Raw genomic sequence first — 26,977 nt, 5'->3', positions numbered from 1 at the left:
TATACTTGGATGCGATTCGGTGAATTTATGTTTAGTTATTCGGGGGATTTGTTGTTTTCGGTTCTTTTAGTCTCATTATTTGATGCGATTATAAGCGATCTATTTTGAAACACACTGAAAGCTACCTCGAGGTCTGCCCCTCATCTGCGTAGGCCTTATTGAATGTGGTAGTCCATTATGTTTTAAGTGCTTTAAATTCAGTGCTTTTTGTACTACACGCACATACTCTCGCCAATAGCCGACGTTCTAAGCAACATAAACTCCCAAATCATATTCATCTTAATTAATGTATGCAACGCACACCATTGAAGTTACTGTTATTAATGATTTTTACCGACCCAGCTTCTAAATCAATAGATATCTATGCAATCTTCGTTCCTCGTGAATTAAAAGGAGGATAAGAAATAATTAATCAAAGTCAATAAAGCTTTTATTACATATATCAGTCAATTACACAAATATGTCTTCATCCAGAAAGGAAAAAAATTAAATGCATTAAATGAGAGAGAGCTCCAGCGGCAAAATAAGTAATTGTTGTGTTAAATTGCTTGATATTTATTTTAGGTACAAATTTTATTAGCCACGAATCTCATAATAACATTGTCATACTAAAAAACATTTTAAAATATTTTTTATAATTTGCATACAATGCTATGTTTCTTTATATTTAAATATATACAAACAACATAAATAATTTACAAAGTAAAAATGACACCCTTAAATATAATTTAATTGCATTCGCATACCTACAATAAGTGACAATAACCCCTGACCTTATTACTATATACAACCCTTGATTACTAAATGAGATATTAATATGATTGAAACAGATATATACATCAATTTTATTTCTGGCAACATTTTCTTGATACATTCAAACAAAACTCGATTGAAATATGAACAATATTTAATAGATCATTTTGACACAGATAATAACATTTATAAGGCACTTTTTAAGCATAATAAAAAAGTGTGGGAACAAGACAATATTGTTTTATTTTTTTCTCGTTGTTAATATAGTCGTTGGAATGCTAATTCAATTATTTAGTACGTTAAAGCTTTTGGATTTCAAGGGAGAAACGTAGTTTTTGATTCCTGATCAAGCAAGATAATGCATAATGATGTGCATAGATTTATCCATCTTATGTTACTCTATACTCCGCTTCAGTACGCGTTCAGTCTCTTATTTGATTTTTAAAAAATAAAATTAAATAGTTGATTCTATTTAATTAAATTCTTAACTTAATGGTTTTTAGTTCAACCAACCGGGCACCGATTATTTCCCCGATGTCACATAGGAAGAATGTATAATCTCTATTCCAACCATAAGAGAAAAAAGCCAAATAAACAAAATTTGACGCAAAATCATTGGTGAGCTTGATTCGATTAGTATGGATTTGTGAAAAAATGGCCCTTTGAACGTCGACGAAATTGTTATCGGAATTTAGAAAGTAAAATGAAAGTAGTTAAGAGTAGTAGTGTTGTATTCATCATAAACTCTTAATATAGCTGAATTATTAGTAAATGCATGAAATACGTAAATCTAAGGTTTGTTAATCTTTTTTCCCATTTTCATTAGAATAGGATATACATCTGAATTGTGATTCTAACGGCAGAAATGTGTTTAGTGCCAAAGTGACGTAAAATAATGTTGCCAGTCTAAAAATATTTTTTAAATAATTATAATTCCTGACCGTAATATTTTTCTAATTCAGCCGTGCATTGCTCTGGAACAGGATTATCCGTCGGTTTACTGATTACATTTTGATTATTATCACTTTCACTTTGACTTGTAGGCTTTACAACTTTTATGTAATTGACTGGGACTAATCCAGCTGTTTGTCTGTCTGACGATGCCATTAGCCAGCCTGAGTTCCACAGATTACCCTGGAGGTGTTGCGGTGCGATAGTAAGGACTTGGTTGGTGCTGAAGCTGATCTCCTGGGGTGAGGTAGCTTGGAAGTCGTGTTGGGCAATTGCGCGCAGTGGATTCTGCCATGTGTGTGGATCTTGCACTGTAAATGACATACAAAATTAATTGAATTACATTCGTTTAATTTTTTGACCCAGTTGGTTCAGCCCACTTTAAATACATTTTAGTTTCCAAATCCTCTAATATTTTTTTCATGTTTTTGTCAATATATAGTTCATCACAATTATTTAGGCATTCATTTTAATTATTCGTCTTGGGTTTGAAGTCCGTTTATTCAGATAGAAATTGGGTAAGCCAATAAAACTTCACGCACTAATTATGTGTATGAAATACGGGCACGTATTATAATTCACATTGTATTTAATCAACATATCTATGTGAATTTGAGTAAATGAGATTTTTCGCATTTATTTTAATAAATTCAGAACCGATTATAACCTAAATACCATTCAAAGTGCTTCTACGAGCCTACTTAAATAAATAATGTTTTTATTTTTTAATTCAACATTTATAAAACCGCGGGACACAGATAATATCAAAAAGTACTTTGACATTAAATGGGATTAGAGATTAATATTTTTATTATATTATTATTATTATTACCTAATTAAAACCTTTAAAATATTTTCTACCAAGGAATTTAATTCTAAATTTAAATCATACATTGTTATAATTTCACGTGTTGCAATTAATATTTGTTAATGAATTTAATACGTAATTAACAAATCTTTACATATAAATTACAATTGAATATCGTCACAAATTGACAATTGACTTTCCTTTAAGGAGATAAATATTTAGATATACTTAATCATTTATCTCATTTTCGCTGATAACTTCTGTTGTTATGATTGTGTTATCAGTTACAACACTCTTATCAGACGGGTATTTATCTTGAATGTAAATAATATATCTTTTATTCTTCTTGTTTTCCGAAACTTCTTTTAATGAAGACTATCTTGATTTTTGTAACATAGACTGTAGCATTTAAGAAATCAAAATGTCGTCGTAAAATATTGCCATAGATCTAATTAATCATCAAATTATTCAGTTATTTTTTGTAAAATCGGTTAATTTTAACAAAAAAGTATTAGCATTAGCAGTCCGTAAATGTCCCACTGCTGGGATAAAGGCCTCCTCTCCCTTTGAGGAGAAGGTTTGGAGCATATTCCACCACGCTGCTCCAATGCAGGTTGGCGGAATACACATGTGGCAGAATTTAACAAATAAGTATGCAGATATAAAATTAAAGTTAAGTCAATATAATAATTTTATGAAGCAAAAACGATGTTATTTTTTATTTAAAAAAAAACGTTTTGTTTGTAATTAAAAACAAATAAGAATTTTCAAATAAGCCGGAGTAGAAAGCAAATATAAAAAATATATAATTTCCTTCATGGTAAATAAGATAGGTACCTGATGGCAAGTGGTTACCAACCTCTATACTCATACCCACTGTACGAAATATTAATCCTCCCTTACAACGCGACCAACCATGGAAATTAAGATGTTATGTCCCTTGTGCCTTTAATTACATTAACTCATTCATCCTTCAAACCGGAACACAGTAAAGTTTACAGTTAAAATTCATTGGACAGTTTGTTTAAAATCAATTGAATAATTTATACCGTAAATGCAAACAAACAGAGAACAACGTTATTTAATAGTTATAAATAAATATACTTAATAATATACTTGTATTAAGGTAGTCGAGTTTTGATATCAAGGTCATCAAGTTAGCTATGGAAACGAAGAAGTGGTAAATTTATTAAGATAATTAAGAAATAATTACTGTGTTTACTCCCAACAACATATTCAAAGCCATTTTTAGAGTTTTTTGTTTCGCTCCGCTTTCATACACTATAATATATAAATATAAATTCATATATTTAACATAGATGCTTTTGTTAATTTGACTGAACTCGTTTCTTTTGCCGTATTATGTAACTGTTTACTGATTTTTAAACGATAAATCAACCAGAATGCGATCGCATTCTTCCCTCTCAAGTTGATTTATTTTAATTATTTATGAAAAACAACAGCAATACACAACATTCTTCAAAGTATAAACGTTACGGTAATAATAATTACAGATTTTCTTACATAATAACTTAGAATTAAAATACACATTCTGAAATTACAAATAATTATAGAAAACACTTAACTTAGTATTAAGTTTTACTATTATCTATGAAATCACTTATTGTATGATAACCTTTTGCACATAATAATGGTGTTTTTTTTAAATTTTCACCTTTCATCCTTCATTCGCCATCCACCATCCACATTTCACCTTTCATTCATTTTCATCCTTTTGTTAACTGTATCAATTGCCCCAACAGAAGAGTTACTAAATATTCTACATATACAACATGTAATATTTATTTACTTTATTTTTTCAGTAAGTACTCACGTCTTTCGTTAATGCTCGTCGACAGTCCATTGAGCATTTTAAGAACAATATATGGAGCAGCGGCTATCACCCCGAAGAAGAGAAGAATAGGCCAGCTGGAGCCTTTGGCGCGCTGTTCTGGGGACGCCGATCCACTCTGTGACGCCGCTACCGCCTCGGCCCAGGCCTGAAATAATGAAAAGTTATATTAAGACATACATATATTGTTATATGTTTAAAATTTGATGTTATATTAAAGTTATCGTTGCCTGTAACACCATTTTGACTTTCAGCCAGATTAGTAAGTCTGTAAATGTCTTAACTAATGAGGTCCTCTCCATTTGATGTGACGGTTTAGAGCTTACTCCACCACGTTACTCCAATACTCATTGGAGTCGGTTTGGTGGATAGACGTGGCTTCAGTGATGCTTGCTTTAACCTATTGGACTATTTTGACTGGTGTGTACGTACAGATTCAAAAGAAACTTAATACATTATTGCTTCATAAAACAATTATATTGACACAATTTTGTGCATTATCATAATTAGTTCGCCTACGTTTTTGTTATAATTAAGAGATTTTCTATAAAAATAACTGAATAATAATGCATGATATTGGAGTAATAAAGGCTCGAAAAAACCTTTAAAAAATATTCAAAATTTTGATAATTATTTGGATCTAATGTAACATTTTGTGATGCCACAGATATCTTAAACGCTACAGGCTAAAAAGTCAAGATAGTTTTCATTATAAGGAGTTTCGGAAAAGACCGAATTCAAATGCAATAAGAACCTTAAGCTTACACACATTAGAACGATTTTAAGACGTAGCAACAATTTACGCGCGTCATAGTTCGTAAAAAATCCAATTAAAAATTCAAACTTCAATTAATCAATACCCGCTGATAATAAAATAATCTAAAATTAAACTCACGCCTCAATATATGAACTATCTCAAGTCATATAAAATCATTCAACAGTATATGAACCAATCCCAAATAATCCCAAACTCGAACCTAACATCCTATACAGAACTAACTAGAGAGGGAAATAGAATCCTTCAGTTTTTAGAAGAAATTCTAAGATATAGTATAAACATTAGAGATGTGCCGATTATGACTTTGGCCGACTAGCCAATCAGCAGAGCCGATTACGGTTGATTTTTGCTTTGCGGTGTTTATTTAAAAAACATACTTGAAATAATAATAGTATAGACGTTATAATCTCAATGTTAATAGTGAGGTCCTACAGGCTTGAGACTTATCCAACCACAAGGTCATTGATCCCACTTGACAGAACATCATCCTGATATTATCACGATGTTTTCCTTCGCCGCTCAGCACGGGACACGTATATTGTAAAGGGGAAAAAATTCTACAAAGAAATTTTCAATTCAATCGAATCGATACGTTAAAGTTGCCGTTTACTTTTTTTTTCTACAAATATAACGATAAAGTTCGGTCGAACTTGAATTGAGAACGTAACATATCTCTTAAATTAAAATTAGTAGAAATTCCGTCAGCTTGCATAATAACATAATAGTCGATGGGACGAGATGGCCCAGTGGTTAAAGCGCGTGCATCTTAACCGATGATTTCGGATTCAAGCCCAGGCAAGCACCACTGAATTTTCATGTACTTAATTTGTATTTATAATTCATCTCGTGCTCGGCGGTGAAGGAAAACATCGTGAGGAAAACTGCATGTATCTAATTTCAACGAAATTCTGCCACATGTGTATTCCACCAACCCGCATTGAAGCAGCGTGGTGGAATATGCTCTAACCCTTCTTCTCAAAGGGAGAGGAAGCCTTAGCCCAGCAGTGGAAAATTTACTGGCTGTTAATGTAAAAAAATAATATTATTAGTCGATCGAAAATACGTCAGCCGTAATAATATTATCGTTTGTGTATTTTTTATTAAAATATCAATTTATAAGTGACAAGATCAGAATCGTTTCATGATAACGATTACACTGGCACTTGCAAGAATCAGAGTTTTCAACAAATATATCACGGCATGTTGTTCTAACAATATGAATACAAGCCGCTCTCCGCGGTTTCGTATGTGTACAGCAATACTCCCTAATTACAGATTAATTCTATATAAATATCTGCTGACGTTCATTATTTCCCAGAAGATCGGAATTGCGATTTAACGTAGAGATGCTGTGATCGTTTTTGTAACCACTACACCGACTCATGATATGTACAGTACATAACTATTTTTAATTTTTATTTCTATATAATTAAAACCTTCTTGTAAATATTTTTTATGAATAGATTCGTAAAAAATAAATATGGAGTTATTTATCTATACTTATAAAATAATATGTCCTGACTTACTGACTGATTCATAATTGCCGAGACTATTAAAGTTAGGGCCACGAAATTTGGTAAGTAAGAGTAAGGTAATTTTTTTGAGAACTAAACCACTAGTGAAAGAATTTTGGAATTTCTTCCCCTAAGGGAGTGAATTAGGGGTTTAAAGTATGTATAGAAGTCCGTCATTTTTTAAGTTAAAAGCATGAAACTTTATTTTTGGGCTGCTGATTAAAAATGAATACATACGTATTTTAGCGTTACTGAAATCGTGAAATAGACGCAATGGTATACAAAGAGGTCTTAAACTAACGTAATATTTTTAATTAATCTGTAAATATATTCAACTTCCACGCGAGCAAAGCCGCGGGAATCCGCCGCCATCACGTAGTAATATATCAATCAAATGCACCAATAGTGCAATGGTCAAAAAAAAATAACATTTTTAATTTAGGAAGTCAAATTAAAGTGGATATAAGTAATTTAGTGGATGAGTGTTGTACTATAAAAAAAATATATTAGTCGAGAACTTTTAGTAGAGCACAATATGGCTAAGCTATTTGGAAATCGCGTGGCATACGTAAATTTGAGGTTTCTTTAACTTTATTCCTTCTTCTTATTGGTATAGACTATATATGAACATACATGCACAGACTACATATATGTCAGAATAAAATTAGCAACTGATACTAACACCTTTCGCTAGGCGTAAATAAAACAATTCTAGTGATTTTTTTTTATCAAAATACTTTAACCTATTCCATGACGTAATAAGTTTTTCAAATATGAACTAACAGACATCCAAACACACAAATTCATTTATAATATTAGTAAGATAAATGTTATCATGTTGGTATTTTGGTGATAAGAGATTTGCGTATAATGTTTGAATAAATAACTACTAAATGAGAAAATTATTATCGTCCATAATAATGGGAGTAAATGGTTAATTAGGTAAATAATTTATTTAAAACAAAGTAATAAAGATAAAAACATGGCATAAAATGGAATTGTAATTTGTTTTTTTGATTGTCAAAAGCAACTTTTATTCCATTTTTTTTTTTAATGGAATTGGTCATGCAAATTGTCTCCCTAATGATAAGTTGTCACCTTCACCCATAGACACTGGCAATTTAAGTAATGTTCATATCAGTTATGCTGTCAATGAGGCATGTTCCAGGTGATAGATGAGGTTATTTCCTTTCTTTTAAATGTAATTACACTGACTTACTATCCATTTGAATAAAATTATAAGCACACGTAATTTCAGTTTTATTTCGAAAGGGTAGGTCGTTGGGCAAATGGGCCACCTTATGGTAGGTGGTATGGTAACCTTGGAAACTTAAACACAACAATACTAAGTACTGCTGTTGAGCCACCAAATAAACCAGTGGTAAAATTCACATATTCTAGCACCAATGTCAACTTATATTGCGTATCAGGACATAAAAATATTAATGAATTATATTAAAATTGATGTGCTCACCTTAAATTCATTTTCAGTTCTGATACCCAGCAACACAAGCAGCTTCCTTACAAGCCAATTAAGACTTCTAACAACTGCAAATGTGGACCAAAACTGAGCAAACAATGACCGCAAACGTCCAAAGTTTTCCGCTACACCTGTAATAGAAATGTTTTATTACAATACAACATAGATTGTATATAAAATAAAGTACATAATGTATTTGTTGCACAATAAGATTACCTAGAATGGCTCGGAATGAGCTAGTTAAAGCGAAAAATGTGTTTTCCAACATCATAGCGATACTGCCGACGGCATTAACAACGCTTTGTATTGAATCAAACGCGGGCCTTGAACTGTCTTCTGCCATTTGAATAAATCTAAAACAAAATAATCATTATATAATGAAATGAAATTATATTTGTATTTCAAAATAAAATATAATGAAGCTCTTTATTACATTAAAAAATATATATATGTAAAATAAATATTATTATATTTCAATGTAGCCATAACAAATAACTCTTTATGATTATTATAAAGACCATTAACACACTCGAAAGCTGTAATGAAAAACAATAATTTTCATAATTATTATTTTTGTTTATTGTGGTAAGGGGGAAACAAATAGAGTAGATATAACTATAAGCTGTAATACTATATATGTAACACTATAATAATAGTGTATATTATATACAAATAAAGATTGTTTTCCCCGTATGAGTAATGGGCAAGTACATAATACAAATTTACCTGCTTTCAATATCTCCATACATTGGTCCATATCTATTATATCCTCCATATGAATTCATACCACCCATGCCCATCCCCATCCCCATTCCCATTCCGTAGCCAGCCCCCATTCCATTGTATCCATATCCTGCCCCACCATACCCCATACCATATGAACCTCCCATACCACCGTATCCATAGCCCGAGTTCATGCCGTAACCAGGCTGAGTGCTAAAGTCAGGTCGTGGTGGTAGAACGGGAGCTCCAATGTTGTTATTAATAAACGAAGTTGTTGGTATGGGGTTCCTGAAAGAAGGGACTTCGCCTGTGCCTATAACACCCGCATTCGATAAAGAAGGGTCAGAGTTCCCGTTAAGCTTCGCTGGTTCACTCATTGTTCTTATTTACACTTATAAAGATTACAACACGTTAATCTTTCCGTATATATCACTTATGAATATTAATCACTTCATTTAAATCTGGTTAACAATGTATTTACTTCTTGGGATGCAATAAAAAATACATAGAAAAACATTCAAAACAATACAGCTAGTCGATGGTAATAATGAATTTAGTACACAAATTACTAAACTGAGCTCTACTGTCGACTAAAGTGACAAAATTTTGTGAATTTGTGATTACTGATTACATTACATTGGGCTTGACTTTGACGTTTGACCAGAGAGAGTTGAAAACCTCAACTTATACGTCATTATGCTCACTAGGTTACATGTTGCCAAGGTAAAAAAATATAAATATTAAATAAATTAAAATCGAAATAAGAAAATAAATTTTGCAATTGATTTTTGCTTGATAAAACACAACAATTTTCAATGTTTTATTATGCTTGGAAACATTGGTTTGAATTATGGTAATTTAAAGCAAAACATATCTCGTACATAGTTTGACCTAGTTTCAATAAAGCATCGCTTCGTCTATGTCCTTTGGGTGTCAATCGTGTCAATAGTTTCTACTATATGTTTGTTGTTATTATCGTACAATTTGAAAGTGTTATTTTAAATACCTTTATATAAAAATATATTGTGAATATAACTTCGTTTCCGGTAAGTAATTTTCATGGTGTGTCTAAAATTTTATGAAAATGTCCGAAACACTTGTTGTAATCATCAACCCTTTGAATATCATGTTGTTACAATTATTTGAATAAAATATCATAATTTCGGGCCATATATGATGTTGTTAGTGTATCTTTATTTTAATAATGTGCAATTCGTGTTAAAATACGTATAATGAATTTAGTAAACGTAAAATTTTGTGGCCGGCTTACGACTATGGTGACGCACTAGAATTTATTTAGTGTAAGCTGTATAAAAAATTGCGATAAAATATGATTACAAAGTCTTTGTTTCTTCCTATATCTATTATCGTCGAAATTATCACTAAGCTGTCAAAATAATAGTATAGAAATAGAAAAAAAAGTAGGTAGATACTTACATAAGTAATGAATTGTTTGTCTTTTCAATTTGTTATATATACATATATAAAATCAACACCAAAGTTCTATCATAGTAGTATAAAAATATAATTAATCGTTTCTAATGTGTAAAATGGTCACTTAAATTCACCTGATGTAACTGTTTGTTTAAGTATAAATTGATCCTAAATTATACTTATTTTATGTTAAAATATGGTTCACTATATATCGCAAAGCTTTAGACACCCAGATATTACTTACAAATGAAAATGTAAGGCGATTAGTAAGGTGTACATTTTTTTTGTTATTAATAAAGGAATTAATATAACACATTGTTTCGCTTAGTCCCTAGATTACTATGCTAAATATTATTCTAAGGAAGTAGAATGTCTGCCTCATGTAGTTGAGCAATACATTGAAAAAGACTTCCCCAAAATTGTTAAGTTATTTCTGCTTCAAATTCTAGTTAATTTCTGCTTTACCTTATGCATAGGATAGAATACCCTAAATTAAATAATTCTAAGAAAACCTAATAAAGAAAAACTTTAACTTCCAATATATTTAAATATATAGTATATATATAACAGGTATATATTCAAATTATATAAAAAAATGTTGAGAAATTATAAGGATAATACCAGAAAATGTTATATCTGACATGACAGACTATGTTTTACCTTTATAAGATACTATCTTAGACTGTTTGATTATAAAAAAAACCTATAAATGATATAGATATGATAGATTATGAAAAGATTGTAAGACTTATTTATAGTTAGGATGTATGGTCAAGTGTCTTTTTTGCCTGTTACAAATGAGGATAAAATAAACAAAAAAGCAAAGTACAGAAATAATTCAAGGCTAGATCAATTATAGTGGCAATAATGTTCAATTATCACACTACACTTCTCATTGACACTATAATAATTTATTCTTGTCTTCAGTTACATTTTTGTCAGCATTTTGTTGAAATTTTAGAATATTGTATTAATTATAATAGCAAATTAAAAGTTTTCTAAGATGGTATTCAAAGACATTTAACGGTTTCTCTTTAGAGTTCTTAAATAAATATTTTACATATCAGTGGCAATAAAATTATTAAATTTATGTATTAAAAACGATATAATATTAAAACATATGTATAAATTAGCAATGTCTAAACAGTTTCGAATATATTTATCCAGTACGTAAATTTAAATAAACTTGTATTTATGCAGAAGTAATAATAATTTAGGAATAAGAAGTCTAATAATTAAATTCTTGAACTTCTTGAGACCTTTTATGCTGATTAAATTAATAATAAAAAAATGTATTATTGATAAGTACACAAAATTACTATGAAAAAATTAAAATTATTTATAGTATTTTTAAAAGCACACTCATAATTTAAATGACTCAATTTTGACAATTTATTTTAGATTTATAATGAAACGATAACAGATTAATATTTTTTACTATCAAGTTAGAAATCTAATAAGAAAAAAAATATCACACAGACACACTTTTCAGAAACTTATAAAATTATTTGAAATTTTAATCGACCCAGAAATGTCTAAAAAAGTCTCATTTAATTTTTTTTATTGCAAATGTGGTTCAATTTCGCTTTCAATTGTTTTATTATGTAGTTGTATAATATATAGTTGTTTAATTTATTTCTCTCGTGTTAAGTGTTTATTATTTATGAAATAAAATACATAAAAACGTGTAATACGAAACATATAACGATATTTATAGAAAATTCATTTTAATATACGTAACTAATTTCGAGATAGCATTAAAATATTTGTCGAATGAAGTTAAATATGACAATAGGTAATTTTTGGTAATAAAATTGAAATAACGGTAATAAAATCGTTACTGTTATGCCTTCAAAATTTAATTGAGCCTGTAACCGATCAATCTTCTTCCTGTTTTCTCTGTATATAAAGTAATCTATGTCCAGTTCGCAAAAAGAAAGCTATAAAAGTAAGGAAGATGTGACCTGCCTCGTGTCTCATGATATCTTATCTGTTTAGATTTATATTACCTAACCTTCCGGGAACTCCTAGAAACTAAAACTTCCTAAACAAAGGCGTCGCGTATATAAATATATGTTTGTATATATCTTGTATTATACTCTAAACAACCCAGTTTACGAATGGGTATCTCATTTTCTAAACACAGGAAACGGCGCCACTGTCGTTCGCGTGAAACTTCCGCCGATCCACCATTGTTGCCGCCATTTTGTTCTGAAATGTTTTACGGTGTATGCGGGTTTAAAGCAGAAATATTTGCGGTTATAATAAACTTGTGGAAAAAATGTTTTTTTTTTTATTTAATAGATAGTGGTTCATCAGACAATAATTTTCCGATAACCTGATTTTAAAGTACATATAATCTATCGGCCTATGGCAGTGGTCCTAAGGGCCATATCGGCTCGAGGCAATCTACGATGCTGGAACGAAAATATATTTGGTTAAAAATGGCGATGCCAGGAACACTGGCAGGTTTCGTAATAATGGTCGGTTCTCTAGAACTATTAAATAGGGGATAGCAGCCAAGGTTTTCTATGAAGTTATAGGACTTTGTGTCCTCCTACAGTTATCAAAAAGTACTTAATGGCAACGTTTATATATCGCTAGCCGTATAATTTATTTAAATTATATTACATTCCATTTTTGATTTAATATATATAATAGTTACTTGTCACTTTGAATAAAATATGTCTGAAACGAAACAAGCAGCGAAGTGGCGTCTTGAAGTTCTGACACTTTCCCTAACTAGTTAAAGTTTTAATGTCATAGTAGATATTATTTTAATGCAAGGGTATTCGGTAGGTATATATTATAACCGAAGTAAAGTCTTAAAGGCTTGCGAAGTTTTAATTTTTTAATGATGATAGGTTTTATTCAACGTAAATTTTCTGCCTGTTTTTTTTTATGAAGAATAAATACAATTTTCATTAAATTCTATTTCATTTTCTTTAAACTTAAATATATACGATTAATTCAGTAGTGTATCGCTTGACTTGAAAAAAAAAATGTCAGTGTGGGCCACGTCTTCCAAGAAGTCGACAAGCTCGAAGTCCGGCGAAGATCTGCTGATGTTCAGTAAAAATATATAATAACGCCAAAATTTATAAAAATAAAATGTAAAAAAAGGCACGGGCAACTGTGAGCCCGTGGATGCTGTAAATTAAATAATAAAAAAAAATTGTAGTGTATCGCTAAGGAGGCTTATGAAAGTTATGATAAAATACAGTTGGAGGTTGTAATAGGTCGGGTACAACTCAATGGTCAGTTATTATGTCACTAAAGCGGGAAATATGTTACTAATTTTTGGTTTGATGGAACCTGAGTGACCCAGTGTTAATACAGGTACAAGGGACATAACATTTTAACATTAACATTAGAGTCTATAAGGAGAGATGGAGTTGGTGACTTACGATATCTATGCACCTTAAGGCATTTTTTATAGGTAAAAATAACGAATATATTATTTTTTGGTTTCTCGTTGTTTCAGATATAATCATTAACCCAACACCGCAACCCGTGATTGGTAAGTAATATTTTTATAAGTGACTTTGACGAGCGTATGTAATTATTATGTAAATAGTAAATCCTGGATATTTCCTGTCTGTGTTTTGCTTGTGCTTTTGGGAAATGAGGTTTAAAGTTAAGATAGTAAAATTGACGATATGTGCCTACAATTGATATGATTATGGAAATCTGTTAACGATATAGAAGTTCATGAACTGGAATGCCATCTAGTGGGGATTTATAAGAAAGGAGATAGAACAAAACCTCCTCCAATAAAAATAAAAAAATAAAAAATATGTGTGTCAGCTTTCTTATCAAACAAATGCTGATTTTGATAGTATCTTTTTTTAGGGTTCTGTACTTCTAAAGGAAAAAAATCCCTTATAAGATCACTTCGTTGTCCAACTGTCAGTCCATCAATACCCCTTTTCTCAGCAACGCGTATATAAAGTTGTATATAATACTAAATACTGATGTCTGTGGTCCTTGGAGCTTTCAAATAAGCAAACCTCTAAGTTTACACAATCAAAAGATATGGCCGCTTATGTCGCATTTCGCATATTTTCGCAAAGTAGTCAAAAACTATGGGATACTTCCCATGAAATTACTCGAAATCATAATATTTAAAGAAAGGCAAGAAGCAACATCTTGTAGCGCAAGTATAGGAAATAAACCGAAAATCGTAAATGTATCAATTACATCAGTGTCTATCTGTTGTACGGAATCCTCATTGCGCGAGCCCGATTCGCACTTCCCTAGTTTTTTTATATATAAGATTAAGCTTTGAAAAAATAATCTCAATATCAATTCGAGATATCGATTCCACGTTATAAGGTGCATTACAAGCAATAAGGTGCTTTTGAATTATTTATTTTACAGGTTTGTCGTTTCATTTCTAGGTGTTTAGTGCATAGGTTCGGTTCTACGTTGGAGAACAGTATTCATTCAGTATTCAAATTATTTATGTATTTAAACTTATGTAGTGCAATTTATAGATGAATGAATTACTTTTCAGTATATGTTTAACTGTGTAGGTACTGGTTGTTCGTTACTCAATCAGGCTAGCACGATTTTAGATTACGTTGATCGTGCTGGAGGCTGCTTTCAGATTATATCTTAAAATATATATATACTAGTTATTGCCGGCGGATTCGCTCGCGGTTTAGGGGTTGGTCGTCAGGTGTTAAGAATAAAAGAGCCTTCGTCTCCTTATGGTACAGGTTTGCTTCATACCGAATTTCATCAAATTCGGTTCAGTGGTTTGGAGTCGAAAGATCAACAGACAGACGTACAGACGGAGTAGCTTTTGCATTTATAAAATTAGTATAGATAACTTTTTTGTTTTATTACGCTACGCCAGCGTAGAGTTTTGCATTCTGCTTTAAGAAACAATAGAATATTATTCCATCCATTAATAAGTTAGAAATTTTTATGAATAAGAAAGTATTATAATAAATATAAAACCTATTGAGATTCCAGTTAACGTAAGTACTCTATTTCTTACGATGTTCCATAAAAATAAAACAGGACGAAAGGAAATCCTCGAAGTCATTATTTAGTTATATCTCCGAACTTAGAGCATGCTCAACCGATAGAATCGCCTGTAACTAACCTCCAATGCCTGTTATTCTAAGTATGGAAAGATATGCAGAGAACCAGTTAATATAGTGTTGGATTTCTGGGTCAAAAACACCTAGTAGCCCTAACGGAAAGTTGTTGTAACTTGTAACCTTTGCATACACGGCATACCACTTGTCTGTTTAAATATACAGATAATAAATAATTGCTTAAACTTGATAATCGTTTAACTTCTTGAATTGCTTCCTTGATTTCCGTTCGTAATCCTAAACACTACACGTTAAGATTTGCACTACACGTTATGAGCATCGGAGGACAATTATCGACGTTCTCGAACGATGACCATTTTTTTTATGTTTGTAAGAAATTTTAAACATTCAGGCTAGGGAACTGAGATGCTATGTCCCTTGTGACTGTAGTTACACTTGTTCATCATTATCATTCATTCATCATCATTAATAGAGAACTGAGATCGCCCTGTGGAAAGAACAAGTGAAACTTTACCAAATATTGTTAGTTCGATCCAAGAGAAAGAGGCGTTTGCCTAGCTGTTGGATATTAAAGATAAAAATTACCTTTTCATGGAATCCCTAACATTAATTTATGGCACGCCATTTGTTTTAAATTTGGTTAAGATACGACTACACAATATTATAAATCAGACAAACAAACGCTTTGTTTGTTTGTCTGTCCGAATGCAATAGACTCGGAAACTACCAAACGGATTTTTATAAGGTTTTCACCAAAAGGGGGTAGTCATAGGTTAGGTGTTATAATTCGTTATAAGATGGTTTTGTGTAAATAGACTTATTATATTATATGTGACGATGATAGTTGAAATGTCGCGAAAGAACATAGCGATTGATTTAAACAAATAGTATACTAATATAGCTTGTCATATAAATGATATGTACACGATACTATCGCTTACCAGTGCCATAGACGGGATACCGAGAATCTACATGCATACGGTTGTAACAGTTCACACGTTACCGTCTTTTCTCACTGTGAAAGACAAAACAACATTACTGTGATACTTTAACTAATCGTGGAAGGTAATTAAGTGTAATTTATATAACGGGTGACCGTGGAATTGATGTGATGACACTATTACTTCTTTCTCAATACCTTATTCGAAAATGGTGATATTGAAGCTCAATGAAGAGCCTAAATATGTATTCCTTTTAATCTTAATGATATGTGTAAAGACTGACTGCAAATACTGTGGAATGGTCTTAATAATCTCCAAGCTGTTTATAATTATTTATATAAGTAAGCAGATTGACAGTTGATTCAATTTAATTCTTAGTTAAATGGCTTTTAGTTGTGCCACAGGGTACAGATTATTTCGCCAATGTCGCGTAGGATGGAGAAGACACGAATGATATTGAGACTCACCTGATAGTAAATGGTCACTATCTCCCATAGACATTGGCACTTTAAAATTAATCATTACTTACAAAGGCAATCAAAATCAAAATATACTTTATTCAAGTAGGCTTTTACGAGCACTTTTGAATCGTCAATTAACAAACTATATTAAGTGAAGCTACCACCGGTTCGGAATGTGGATTCTACCGAGAAGAACCGACAAGAAAATCAGTAGTTACTCTGTTTCAATATTCCAAAATACAGTCATGTTAGTTAAATACAATTATATATGTATGTAATATGTCCTGTCTGGAAGTCGACAAGTATTAGTTCCACGCTTTTTTATCATCTATATAATCTTGTATCGAATAATATGCCTTCTTTACCAAAGTATTTTTTACAAATGATTTAAATTTATGAAACGGCATTGTTAAAAATACGCCATCAACTCTGGAAACCAAGATGTCATGCTTGTGTTTATAGTTTACACTGGCTCACTTTACCTTAGGGCTTACACAAAGCATTCTGACCAAGTAACCTTTAAGAACTGAACAAATTTTCTAATGCAAATATCTAACATAAATGTCACAATCACAAATTGTACGTATGAGTTGACTACAGTGGCTGCAGATCCAGTAGTGGGTTGTGAATCCGTGTCGATTAAATTCAGTATTCAGATTTTCTTTTAAGAAATTCGCAGTAGTCTAGAGAAATTGTCAGAGTTGCAAGCCGTGGCACGGAAAGCTCTTAATCTCATTGGTCCAGCGCCTGATTGCTCTCCAGTCGAGTCGGATTGCCGTCCCGAACGTCCGTCGAACTATCAGACGAAATAGAGAGTGCATTTCTGTTTACGCACACACTTGTGCACTAAATTGTGTAATTGCTTATGCTTCATTAAGAACTGTTGTCGAAATTCAAAAGGAGTTCTTACAGTAATCTTATAGTACTTCTATGTTGTTTCAATTCGTAGTATTTAGTAATTTTTAACCTAGCCGATGCCAAGTTGACAAATTATTTATTATAGTGATTGGTAAAAAGGAAAAAAATATGTTTATTTGTTTAAAGCAAAATTACATACATAACGGTATCATAAATAAACATAATATATTGCTTACACTATTTTTTGAGTTTATATTGTAATAAAATTATATATTTTAGCGTTATACGCATAATTGGTAAATGGGTAACTGATTCTTCAGCCACTTACTACATTATTTTATTGGCAACAAAAATATTTTTAAAGTAAATTAAATCTTAATACAAAAGCAATAAAGCCTATTAATGTATTTATTTATATTCAAGTTCCGTATTCCCACGGCAACAGAACGCGTAAAGCGGAACGTATTACTGTTCCTTTAGCTAAACACCATTATTATATTTCAGGTTGGAAACACTTGTTTAGCATAAACGCTATCTATTTAGTAAAAGTTTAATTCATTTAAAACAATCTCACAAAGACGAGATTACAAATCTGCCACGACCAGTCCGGGCTGCTATTGAAATTTCGACAGAAAAACCGAATAACCTTTTATCGATGCGACCTGGGATTGAACCTAGCACCTCGAGATTTGCAGCCTTATATATAGTCACTAGACCAACGAAGCAGTCAGCTCGGTAGAATCGACTTACTGAGCCTGTAGTAACTTTATTTTGAATTTTGTAAGATGTTTTGTAATTGTACACAAATGTATACAAACATTTTTTTTTATTAATATGTAATTAATAAAATAAAGTCTGTTTCGTGTTTGTCATCAATATATCATTGGTGACAATACTCTTGATGTACTTAGTATTGCTTATATTTTGAAATGAACATAAATAGCAGCGTGCAAACTAGAATCGGCAAAATTTCTCGAAAATTAAGAATTGTTTAACGAAACGATATAGTGTTATAGATATTACAGAATAATTGATAAAGGAATAGGTAGGGTACAATTTTGGTTCATTAGTTAGTTGCACTTCGTAATCTAGTAAGTGAGCTCACGATTCTGGCAAAGGGTTTTGCCCTTATTATGGGTTAGATTTGCAACTTATTTCTAAAGTTGCTTCACTGGAGGTTGGAATGTTTTGGTGATTTTTTTTTAACTCGTTATGCGTTTCTCTCACGTGGAACTCTCCGTCTGTTTGGTTGGCGCTACGGGATCGTTGTTGCTACCGTGACGGACAGCAGAATTTCAGATAGCCAAAATAAATGTCGCAGGTTTATTCATATTTTCTAAGACTCCGAGCGCGAAACGAATTAAATATATGAATGAGGTACTTGAAAAGTCGTTACAGTCTATATATGCATTCCGAACTGAACTTGTGAACTTCAATTTCAGTTCAAATTAATTGTGCTATCCCAGCTCCATCGTAATTTCATTCATTCAATCAATTTCAAATTCAGACAATGTATTACACATAAAGCGTTAATTAGAAATATTTCTAAATTTTGCTTGAATTAATCGCGAATAGCTTGTAAATATTAAAGCGAAGTTAAGTTTCGCGCACGATCTTTGCATAAAACACATGAAACTATTCAAATATTTGAACTGTAAATTCAGAAACTAGCTAATTTTACCAACATTGTACTTTGGATGTAGAATAGAAGAATTAATTAGATTTCATGAATATTAAATAACGATAAGTCTTTATGAAGAAATAATACGCAGGTTAATAAAATAATCGAAGAGCATGTAAAAAACGCCCAAGAATTGGAAAACTTTAGTTAAAATCAACGGCTGGTGCATGTCCCAATGCCGGGCTAACTATGCCTTCTCGTCTATTGAAGAGTTGTTTGAAGCTTATTTCATCTGGCTGCTTCAAAGCGAAGACACATTTGACACAATTTCAACGAACACTGCATGTGTTCACGAGTAACCACTGGGCCATCTCGACCGTTGTGTAGCTGTTTATTAGACATAAATACCTTAATAAATATCGAATATTAAAATAATCCTAAAATGATAATTATATCAAATTTAATTAATTACTCATATCCGTATGATCACTGATGCAATAATTTATTCACTTCTGATATTCAGAGTCTATATATCATCGGTTATGGAGTTCAGAGTAGCACTTGTTAATAGAAATCAGATATAAGGTGTAGCTTTGATACAGTATCGGTAACTGAATCCGTCTCATGTTCGTCGTCATATGATCCACGTTCCAATTGGCTGCTGTCATGGAACGCGTCGGTCGCACCCCATTCCAATATACTCGGCTGGATGTCTTGAAACAAGTTGTCAATATTTGCGAATGCAATCTCGTTTTCTTCGGATTTTAGTGTTCGTTTGACGTGATATTTGCTTATTTTATGTCTGAATCGCATGCGCTGTTAAGATTATTACGTTTCTTTATGATGCTGCAAATTAAACGGACAATTTTAGCGTTATCATTTTTATCAGTTTTGTTGGATAATGTTTTTTAGTTATGTTCGTTTGAGTGTTATTTCTTAGGAATAAAGTTATATATTTATTTCAATATCAGCCTTCTAAATTACTTTTGCCATAATACTTAAGCATTTAAGTAGTACCATAAATTGGTGGTTTATCTCAAACGGGTTTCAGTTTAGGTGGGTTGTGCGAGATATGACGTTCATTAAAGCGCTTTGCGATCTCACGGCGAATTAGCTAGCCAAGTGGCTGCCGAGTGAATGGTCCTCGAATTGTTTGCTAATTACCGGCTGCAGTTAGGGTTTATGCAATTATTATCGTCTTCTAAGAACAGGCTCTTGGAGTGGGTGTTTGGTGGGTGTATACTGTTTTTGGCAAATCATTTCTAAAACGAAAATTAAGATATTCAAATTTTAGCAATCGTATTAAGAAGTCATTTTCTTTAATAATAGGCCATAACGTATTTTAGAATACCATCATCACTTCATTATTATTACGTAGTATCTCGTAGGTTCCTGGAGTAGCATTAAAAATAAAAGTCCCATAACGGTGTTCTTTATAACACCGGCAGTATTTATGTTTAAGCACTAAGCTAAGAAAAATGTTATTTGTAATGAACATCGTGAGTTTATTATTTCGAACCGCAAAATAATTCTCATTTTTCGTCGAAGCCAATGAAATTTGAGAAGTGAGTGGCCTTTTATATGGCAATTTGTTTATAAAATTACGTTTTTGTTTTACAAGCAAAGCGGCAGCATTTGCGAAAATTCGTATCAGCCTGGTCGTGCGGACAGAAGCGGAGGCGGAAAGATCTGTTGTCCTGTTTCAGGAGCATCGATTGGCGTTCTCTGTGACGTGCATAGGAAAACGAACCTTGTGGCGGTTGGTTTTAGAGCAGCAGTTAGATTTTCGTTGCTTGGAGTTATGTCGTATAACGTACGGTGCGATCGGGATCCACGCGGCCGGCCGGTACCCGCAGTGCCGCGCCGGTCGCCGGCTTTTACGCTCGCGTCACCGCAACCCTGTCGAGAAACGCCAGCATTTTGTTCGATAACATGCGTCGCGTTGCGGTAGGTTTACGAATACGTTTGTCGCGGAGAGTGTGAATTTTTTTACGGAATATAGGATAGTACTAATTGTGTCTCAGTGTTTTTTGTAAATTGAACAATTTGATGCGTTTACCGTAATGTGATGTGAAGGCAAGAATAATTACTGTGTGGTTTGTGTAGGTATTGTTTGTGATACTAAATTAAATGTAAACGCAATAACGGTTTGTGTTCCCACAATTCCATAAGGCAATACGCCTAAAACAAATAAATGTTACGAGTTTATTAGTGATTATTTTGGCTTTCTATTTTAGATCATATTTATAATACATATGTATGTTTTTAATGGGAATATTAGGGGGAAATATATTTTTTCTTTTAAAACATGAACTTCGAATTGATGTTCGTGTATAAATTATGTCGTCGTAGTAATGCCAAAAAGCCGAGGTTCATTACAATGAATACCCTTTGAGATCTAAATGTGCTTGAAGGATTTAAATCAAATAACTTGTCAAGTTATGAAGTGACATTTTAATGTAAATGTCATACTGGAAAAAACCGGAGAAAGGTATTTGATATAAAATTATGCGTGCTCTCCAAAAATGAGTGACTGAAACTTAATTAATAATTCTTTATTTTTTATTGCTAATTCTGATTACAATTACAATTACAATTTCGCTATGTATTAATACTAAATCTTAACGTAAAATTCAAACTAGTTAATTTGAATGTCATCTACGTTCAATTTCAGTTTATCCAGATCTATTGTTATGACTTAATACGGAATTTCATCGTCGAATTGATTGGTATCACCATTGGTCCGGCTCACTTATTTAGTATACTCTTAATTAATTGCCTGTCTGATGAAGGATCTTCGTTCGTGACACTTCGGAGAATTCCGTCCATTTAGAGTTTTGTCTGAATATGATGTCGAGTAATATCTAATTGACCTAAATGTGGTATTTGATGTCCCGGAATCATGAATTGCTGCGTTTTCCTATTTCGTATTACAAAAAAATATGGTTCACTTTTTTTTGTATTTTAGTCGTTTTATCCTGTAAAGACTTACAGGATAAATGGAAGGAGTTTTTATAAGCACTACATTGGGCACTGCGTGTTATACCAAATGGTGTTAGTGACTAGAAGTATTTATAAAATCTTTAGTCGAAAATAATTTGGCAGTGCTAATGTGTTATATGTGGATAAATTACAATATAATATGTAATGTTTAGAAACTAAAAGTTTTCGAGATAAAATGACCCAAAACTAACCGTAAATATATTAGTTGCTAAAAAAATAAAATAAAATTTAATTCCCAACTGTAAGAGTGTCCCAAATCACCCTAAATCAGTAACAATGCCTGATATTACAAGAAAAGCAAGCCTATCTGTAAGAGGGTATTAGGGCTGTTTATCTGATATAGCAAATGGCCTATCTTGTTGAGACCGCACAAAAACGTAAACACCAATACACGCCCACACGAAAAGGTCGCAATTCTAGAGGTATCGTGAATAGGGAACGCTTTCGCAGAACAGTTTATCATCAGCCTTAATCTCCAATCTAATGTTCGAATTCAGAAATGTCATTATGGATATTTTAAGACCTCGCTTGTTACCATAGCGACGGATACTTTGTACGAAACCTACAGGGTGTTGTGGAGAAGTCCTATCAATACAAAAAAAAAATAACTCCGAGCTCGATGTTTTGCGAAACGATTTCGTAATACGTGCCAAGTTTTATCGGCTGTTCGAGATAACATAACCAATGGAGTTCCAATTAAATGAAAAGATTATTAAAACATAAATTCCCACGTCTTGTAAAGTCGTGTGTCATGCAGCCGTATTATAATTTTGTTACACGGTCATAGTGGGTCAGATGTTCTAAATATAGTAACATATGTAATTGCAACGACAATATAACGATTGAACTTAATTTATGGATTTCGCTTTGCTGTTAAATTTGATTTTATGTTGCATTCGTGTCATATAACGATTGTATTATTTTATGATGTATGTAAAGTCAATTTTAAGACAATAATGGAATATTACGTTGTCATATTAAATGTTTAATTGTTTTTGTTCATTCATTACATTTGATAAAATATTTTTTTTGCTAAACTTGTTCGATCAATCGTTAGTCTAGAATCACGTAGAATATTGTTTTTCGTTTCTACTGTGCAGATTTTTTGCATTGTTAATTAATATTGGATTTGAAAGAGTCTGTGTAATAGGAAGTCTGTTAAATGTTGAAATAACTTTGTGGTCAGTTTAGTTTTTAGCTTGAAATGCTAAGAGTTGTTAGTTTATAATTATTATTGCTTGTTTTACCCTATTATCAAGTGTGTCAGCATTGAAGTGACCACTTCTATTGAAGTATCTATCTGGCTGCCTGAGTGATTATAAAACATCACAGACTAAAAACATAAATATACAAAACACTGTACCTACTGATATTGTTTCTATATTTAACGGAGCACAAAAATTACTCTATACATAATACATCTTTCTATTTGAATTTTAATGAGTTGATGGCATGTTGTTTGCTATCTTAACCCCTGCTGGGGAGCGATGACCTTCGTACGTAAGCGTTACAATGTTTAAAGGTTCAGAAAGATTGCAAATTAAATTATTATACATCTAGATAATCATAAAGAACAAGACATTTAAGTATACTTAATACACATAAGTACTTATTTCTTAATAACTGTATGTTTTATTTCAACATATCACTAATTTGAATTTGGAGTTCATACTGGCAAAGGTAAATATGTAGGTATATATGCTTTATTATTAAATAATAATTACAAAATAACATACTTAAGATATAGGGAAGTGATCTCTTACAGACAGCCTTTGGATAAAGGACATGAGATTGAAGAAGGCGGCGTCCATTAGAGCTATTCAAACTCAAACAAACTCGAAACTCACCGCAGAACGCGATCGTGAAATTTCGACACCGATATTTGACATTCATCTGCTTCTTCCTTGCCTTATCCCTTTAGCTTCAAGCGTTATATGACATTGACTATAACGACAAGAATTGTAAATACATAGTATAAACATTTAAGCATATGAAAATTAAATGGGGCTGGGTTTGAAACTGCGATCATTCAAGATGTATGCGTGTAACGCATACCACCACTGAGTACTACTATTCGCACTTAACCAGTTTTTATACAGAGCAGTGGAGTAGGCGAATGTTATTAGCAATTGTTTCGATGAATCATTCATGATTAGATCGACTCGGTGTAAATTAGGGTTGTCACATAATGAGGTAAATCACTAAAATATAATAATTATTATGTACAATTTTCAACAGTTTTTACCAACATTGTAAAACAAAAGAAAACCTTTACGTATATGTCGCAGTCAAGTAGTATTATTACCTTTTAATTTAGCACGACTGTTTTGCGAAACGGCGCCGTTCAATCAGCGGTCTGAGTTCAGTCAATACATCTTCCGTCCATAGAATAGATTAGTTTACTTTTAGACTCCTGTATTTTATTGTAGTTTAGGATAATCAATAAGCAAGTGTATTGCTTCTATGTAAAATAAACATTTTAATTTTGAATATGTGTCGCTACGAGGTATTGAATTTAGTGTAATTTTATTGGTTCTGAGTAAAGTATACAAGATTGCCTCGTGGGTCTAGTGGTTAGATATAAGGCCACAGATCCCAAGATAAAAAGTTGTTGGGTTTTTCTATCAAAATATTCTCATTAACAGCCAGGAGCCTGGAAGCTGGAATTGTGTACACTCCTGTGCCTCGGAAAAAAATAAAAGCCGTTGGTTCTGCGCCTGAACTTTTATTGGTCGTGATGGATTTACCGTCCCAGCTAATTAGGAGAATGACGGAATTGATACACCTGTGTGTGCCTCTGCACTCGTAACTGCCTAGTTGGCTGGTCGCCCTTGAGATTTGTCATCGTGGCACAAATCGATCAGGACGTCAATGTTATTATCATTATATACATATATAAATATTTTTCGTTACATAATGTGCACTCGGTAGATATGTTTTAGGAAAGTAATCATTGCCACAATGTGAGTCCACCTTTCACCGTTACAAAATTTATAAGACCACAAGAATGTTACTCAATTGACGCCTTTCGACATAAACCCACCTGATCTTGCATGCTAATTACTTACATATGCGAAATCAATTACTGGCACTTTCTCTCGCGGTCATAAAACCGCGCTGGAGTCGAGTATGGCGCATTTCACGGGTTAATACGTCTCAATGAGCGTATTATTTTATGTGTAAGCAAAAGTAACGTAACAGCTTTTGAATTTTCCAATGCTGCCCAGAGGCAGCTTTCCTCGTGTGAAGGTTTTGGAAATTATTCCATTACGTAGCTCGAATATGTTGGTGGATCCTCATTTGGCGATTTTTTTGTGGTTTTTATCAAGATATTTTCCTTTACCGTCGAGCGCAAAAAAGAAACAAAGTAATCATATGAAAACTCAGTGGTACTTGTCCGATTTAGAACCCTATCTTCGGTTAAGTTTCACGTGTTCTAACCACTGGGCCATCTCGGATATTTTACCAGTAATATTCATTAACATTTTCTAAATCTATTTTAATATATTTGATAGTTGGGTATTCCCCTTTTAGCATTCAATTAAAACAATATGTAGAAACAACTACAACAAAATCAATCCTTTGCAGTTTTTTTTTTCTAAATATTATACTAAATGTAAAGAGGAATAAACTTGCGGTGAACATAATGTTATTGACCGAAGTGATGGGATGTTATCGACTAGTAGCTGCGCGGGCTATCGTAAACAGTTGCGCCGGCGCATGCAGATGATTGTGTAAAAATAGACTTGAGTGATGCGTTTTTTTCAAAGATTAATCATACTTTTTTATAGAAACTAATTTTATATTCAACGTGTGTTGTTTCTTGAGCGTCTTTTATTTGTGTGTAAAGTATACATGGTATAAACACTTTATTCATTTAAAAGAGGATGAGGGGTGGCTGTTATTTACTTTTATTTATTTAATTAAAGCGATAAAGGCACTTTTTAATTGAATCGGATTATTTTATATGCGAGTAAATGTGTATCGGGTGTTATAATCTTACTGATAATAAGCATTCAGCTCGATGAGGTCACTCTCCCGTCCTGTCTAAAAATGGCCGAAGGTACGAAGCCCAAAGCTTCAACCGGCATACCATTGAACGCGCCGTATACCCCTTATGATGCAAATTGTTACATAAAACGAAATACCTACCCAACCAGATGCCAAACTCGCTTATTTCAAACCAGAATCAGATTTTGGTATTCGATAATTATCTGCCGAATCGAATGTTTCGATTAAAGCGGTATCGATAACCATATCCGTTGTTTTGGTTGAAATTCAAATGAATATACAGGATTTTTTCAGAAATATAAATACTTAACGTATAAAAAACCATTATTGGGAGTTATTAAAATGCCAATGACATTTGTTTGTTTTCAAACAATTTTTTTTTATCGAATATTTGAAAGAAATTACAGAATATTTTGGTATCTTTAAATTCTTCTGTCAATGTCCTAGTTGTGAAGAAATTCTTTAATATTTTTAAATGAAACTCTTAACAAATGGAGAAAGATTTTACGCTTATTGAAAACCACTCTTTGAATGGACGGTCGTCACACCATCACGTTTTACAGTAGCAGTAAAATCACTTAAATTAATTTAAAGAAATCCTGGAAAGTTTTAGTATGTCCAGCTTTTTGTAATATCCCTGTAATAGTGGTATTAATGATTCCGCTTGTCCAATCGTACTTGAGATTTGTTAATTAATGTCTTGCTAAATTCTCTTGAGCT

At 32.2% G+C, this 26,977-nt stretch overlaps 2 protein-coding genes across 4 annotated transcripts in view; one reads left to right on the top strand and one right to left on the bottom strand.

The window, feature by feature from the left end:
* Window positions 1-412: 412 nt before the first annotated feature.
* On the bottom strand, window positions 413-9,507 carry LOC125073603 (peroxisomal membrane protein PEX13). The gene is made up of 5 exons (XM_047684491.1): window positions 8,863-9,507; window positions 8,353-8,489; window positions 8,131-8,267; window positions 4,347-4,512; window positions 413-2,015 (listed from the first exon to the last, which is right to left on the bottom strand). Exons 1-5 carry the CDS (start codon window positions 9,234-9,236, stop codon window positions 1,681-1,683), a joined length of 1,149 nt encoding a protein of 382 aa, XP_047540447.1. The 5' UTR covers window positions 9,237-9,507; the 3' UTR covers window positions 413-1,680.
* Window positions 9,508-9,797: 290 nt separating this feature from the next.
* The window catches only part of LOC125073613 (focal adhesion kinase 1), a 163,998-nt gene continuing 146,818 nt past the window's right edge, over window positions 9,798-26,977 (top strand). For 2 of the 3 annotated variants that reach the window (XM_047684517.1, XM_047684514.1), the window contains exons 1-2: window positions 9,798-9,905; window positions 13,778-13,813. The gene's annotated coding sequence lies outside the window, so the exon portion shown is untranslated. Of the gene's footprint in view, window positions 9,906-13,777; window positions 13,814-21,103; window positions 21,346-26,977 lie in introns of those variants that run through there. The other variant, XM_047684513.1, reaches the window with a different exon arrangement.

This window comes from Vanessa atalanta, chromosome 24 (genome assembly GCF_905147765.1).
Source record: "Vanessa atalanta chromosome 24, ilVanAtal1.2, whole genome shotgun sequence".
NCBI lineage: Eukaryota > Metazoa > Arthropoda > Insecta > Lepidoptera > Nymphalidae > Vanessa > Vanessa atalanta.
Note: the sequence above shows the minus strand (reverse complement) of the source record. Positions and strands in the feature narration are given on the sequence as shown.

What these genes read in the sequence shown, in the direction of transcription:
- LOC125073603 (XM_047684491.1), bottom strand. Translation starts at nt 9,236, where the DNA reads ATGAGTGAACCAGCGAAGCTTAACGGGAACTCTGACCCTTCTTTATCG. An exon ending in TATGGAGATATTGAAAGCAG is followed by an intron (nt 8,490 to 8,862) that starts GTAAATTTGTAT and finishes ATTTTGTTTTAG; the next exon opens with ATTTATTCAAATGGCAGAAG. An exon ending in CTCATTCCGAGCCATTCTAG is followed by an intron (nt 8,268 to 8,352) that starts GTAATCTTATTG and finishes TTTCTATTACAG; the next exon opens with GTGTAGCGGAAAACTTTGGA.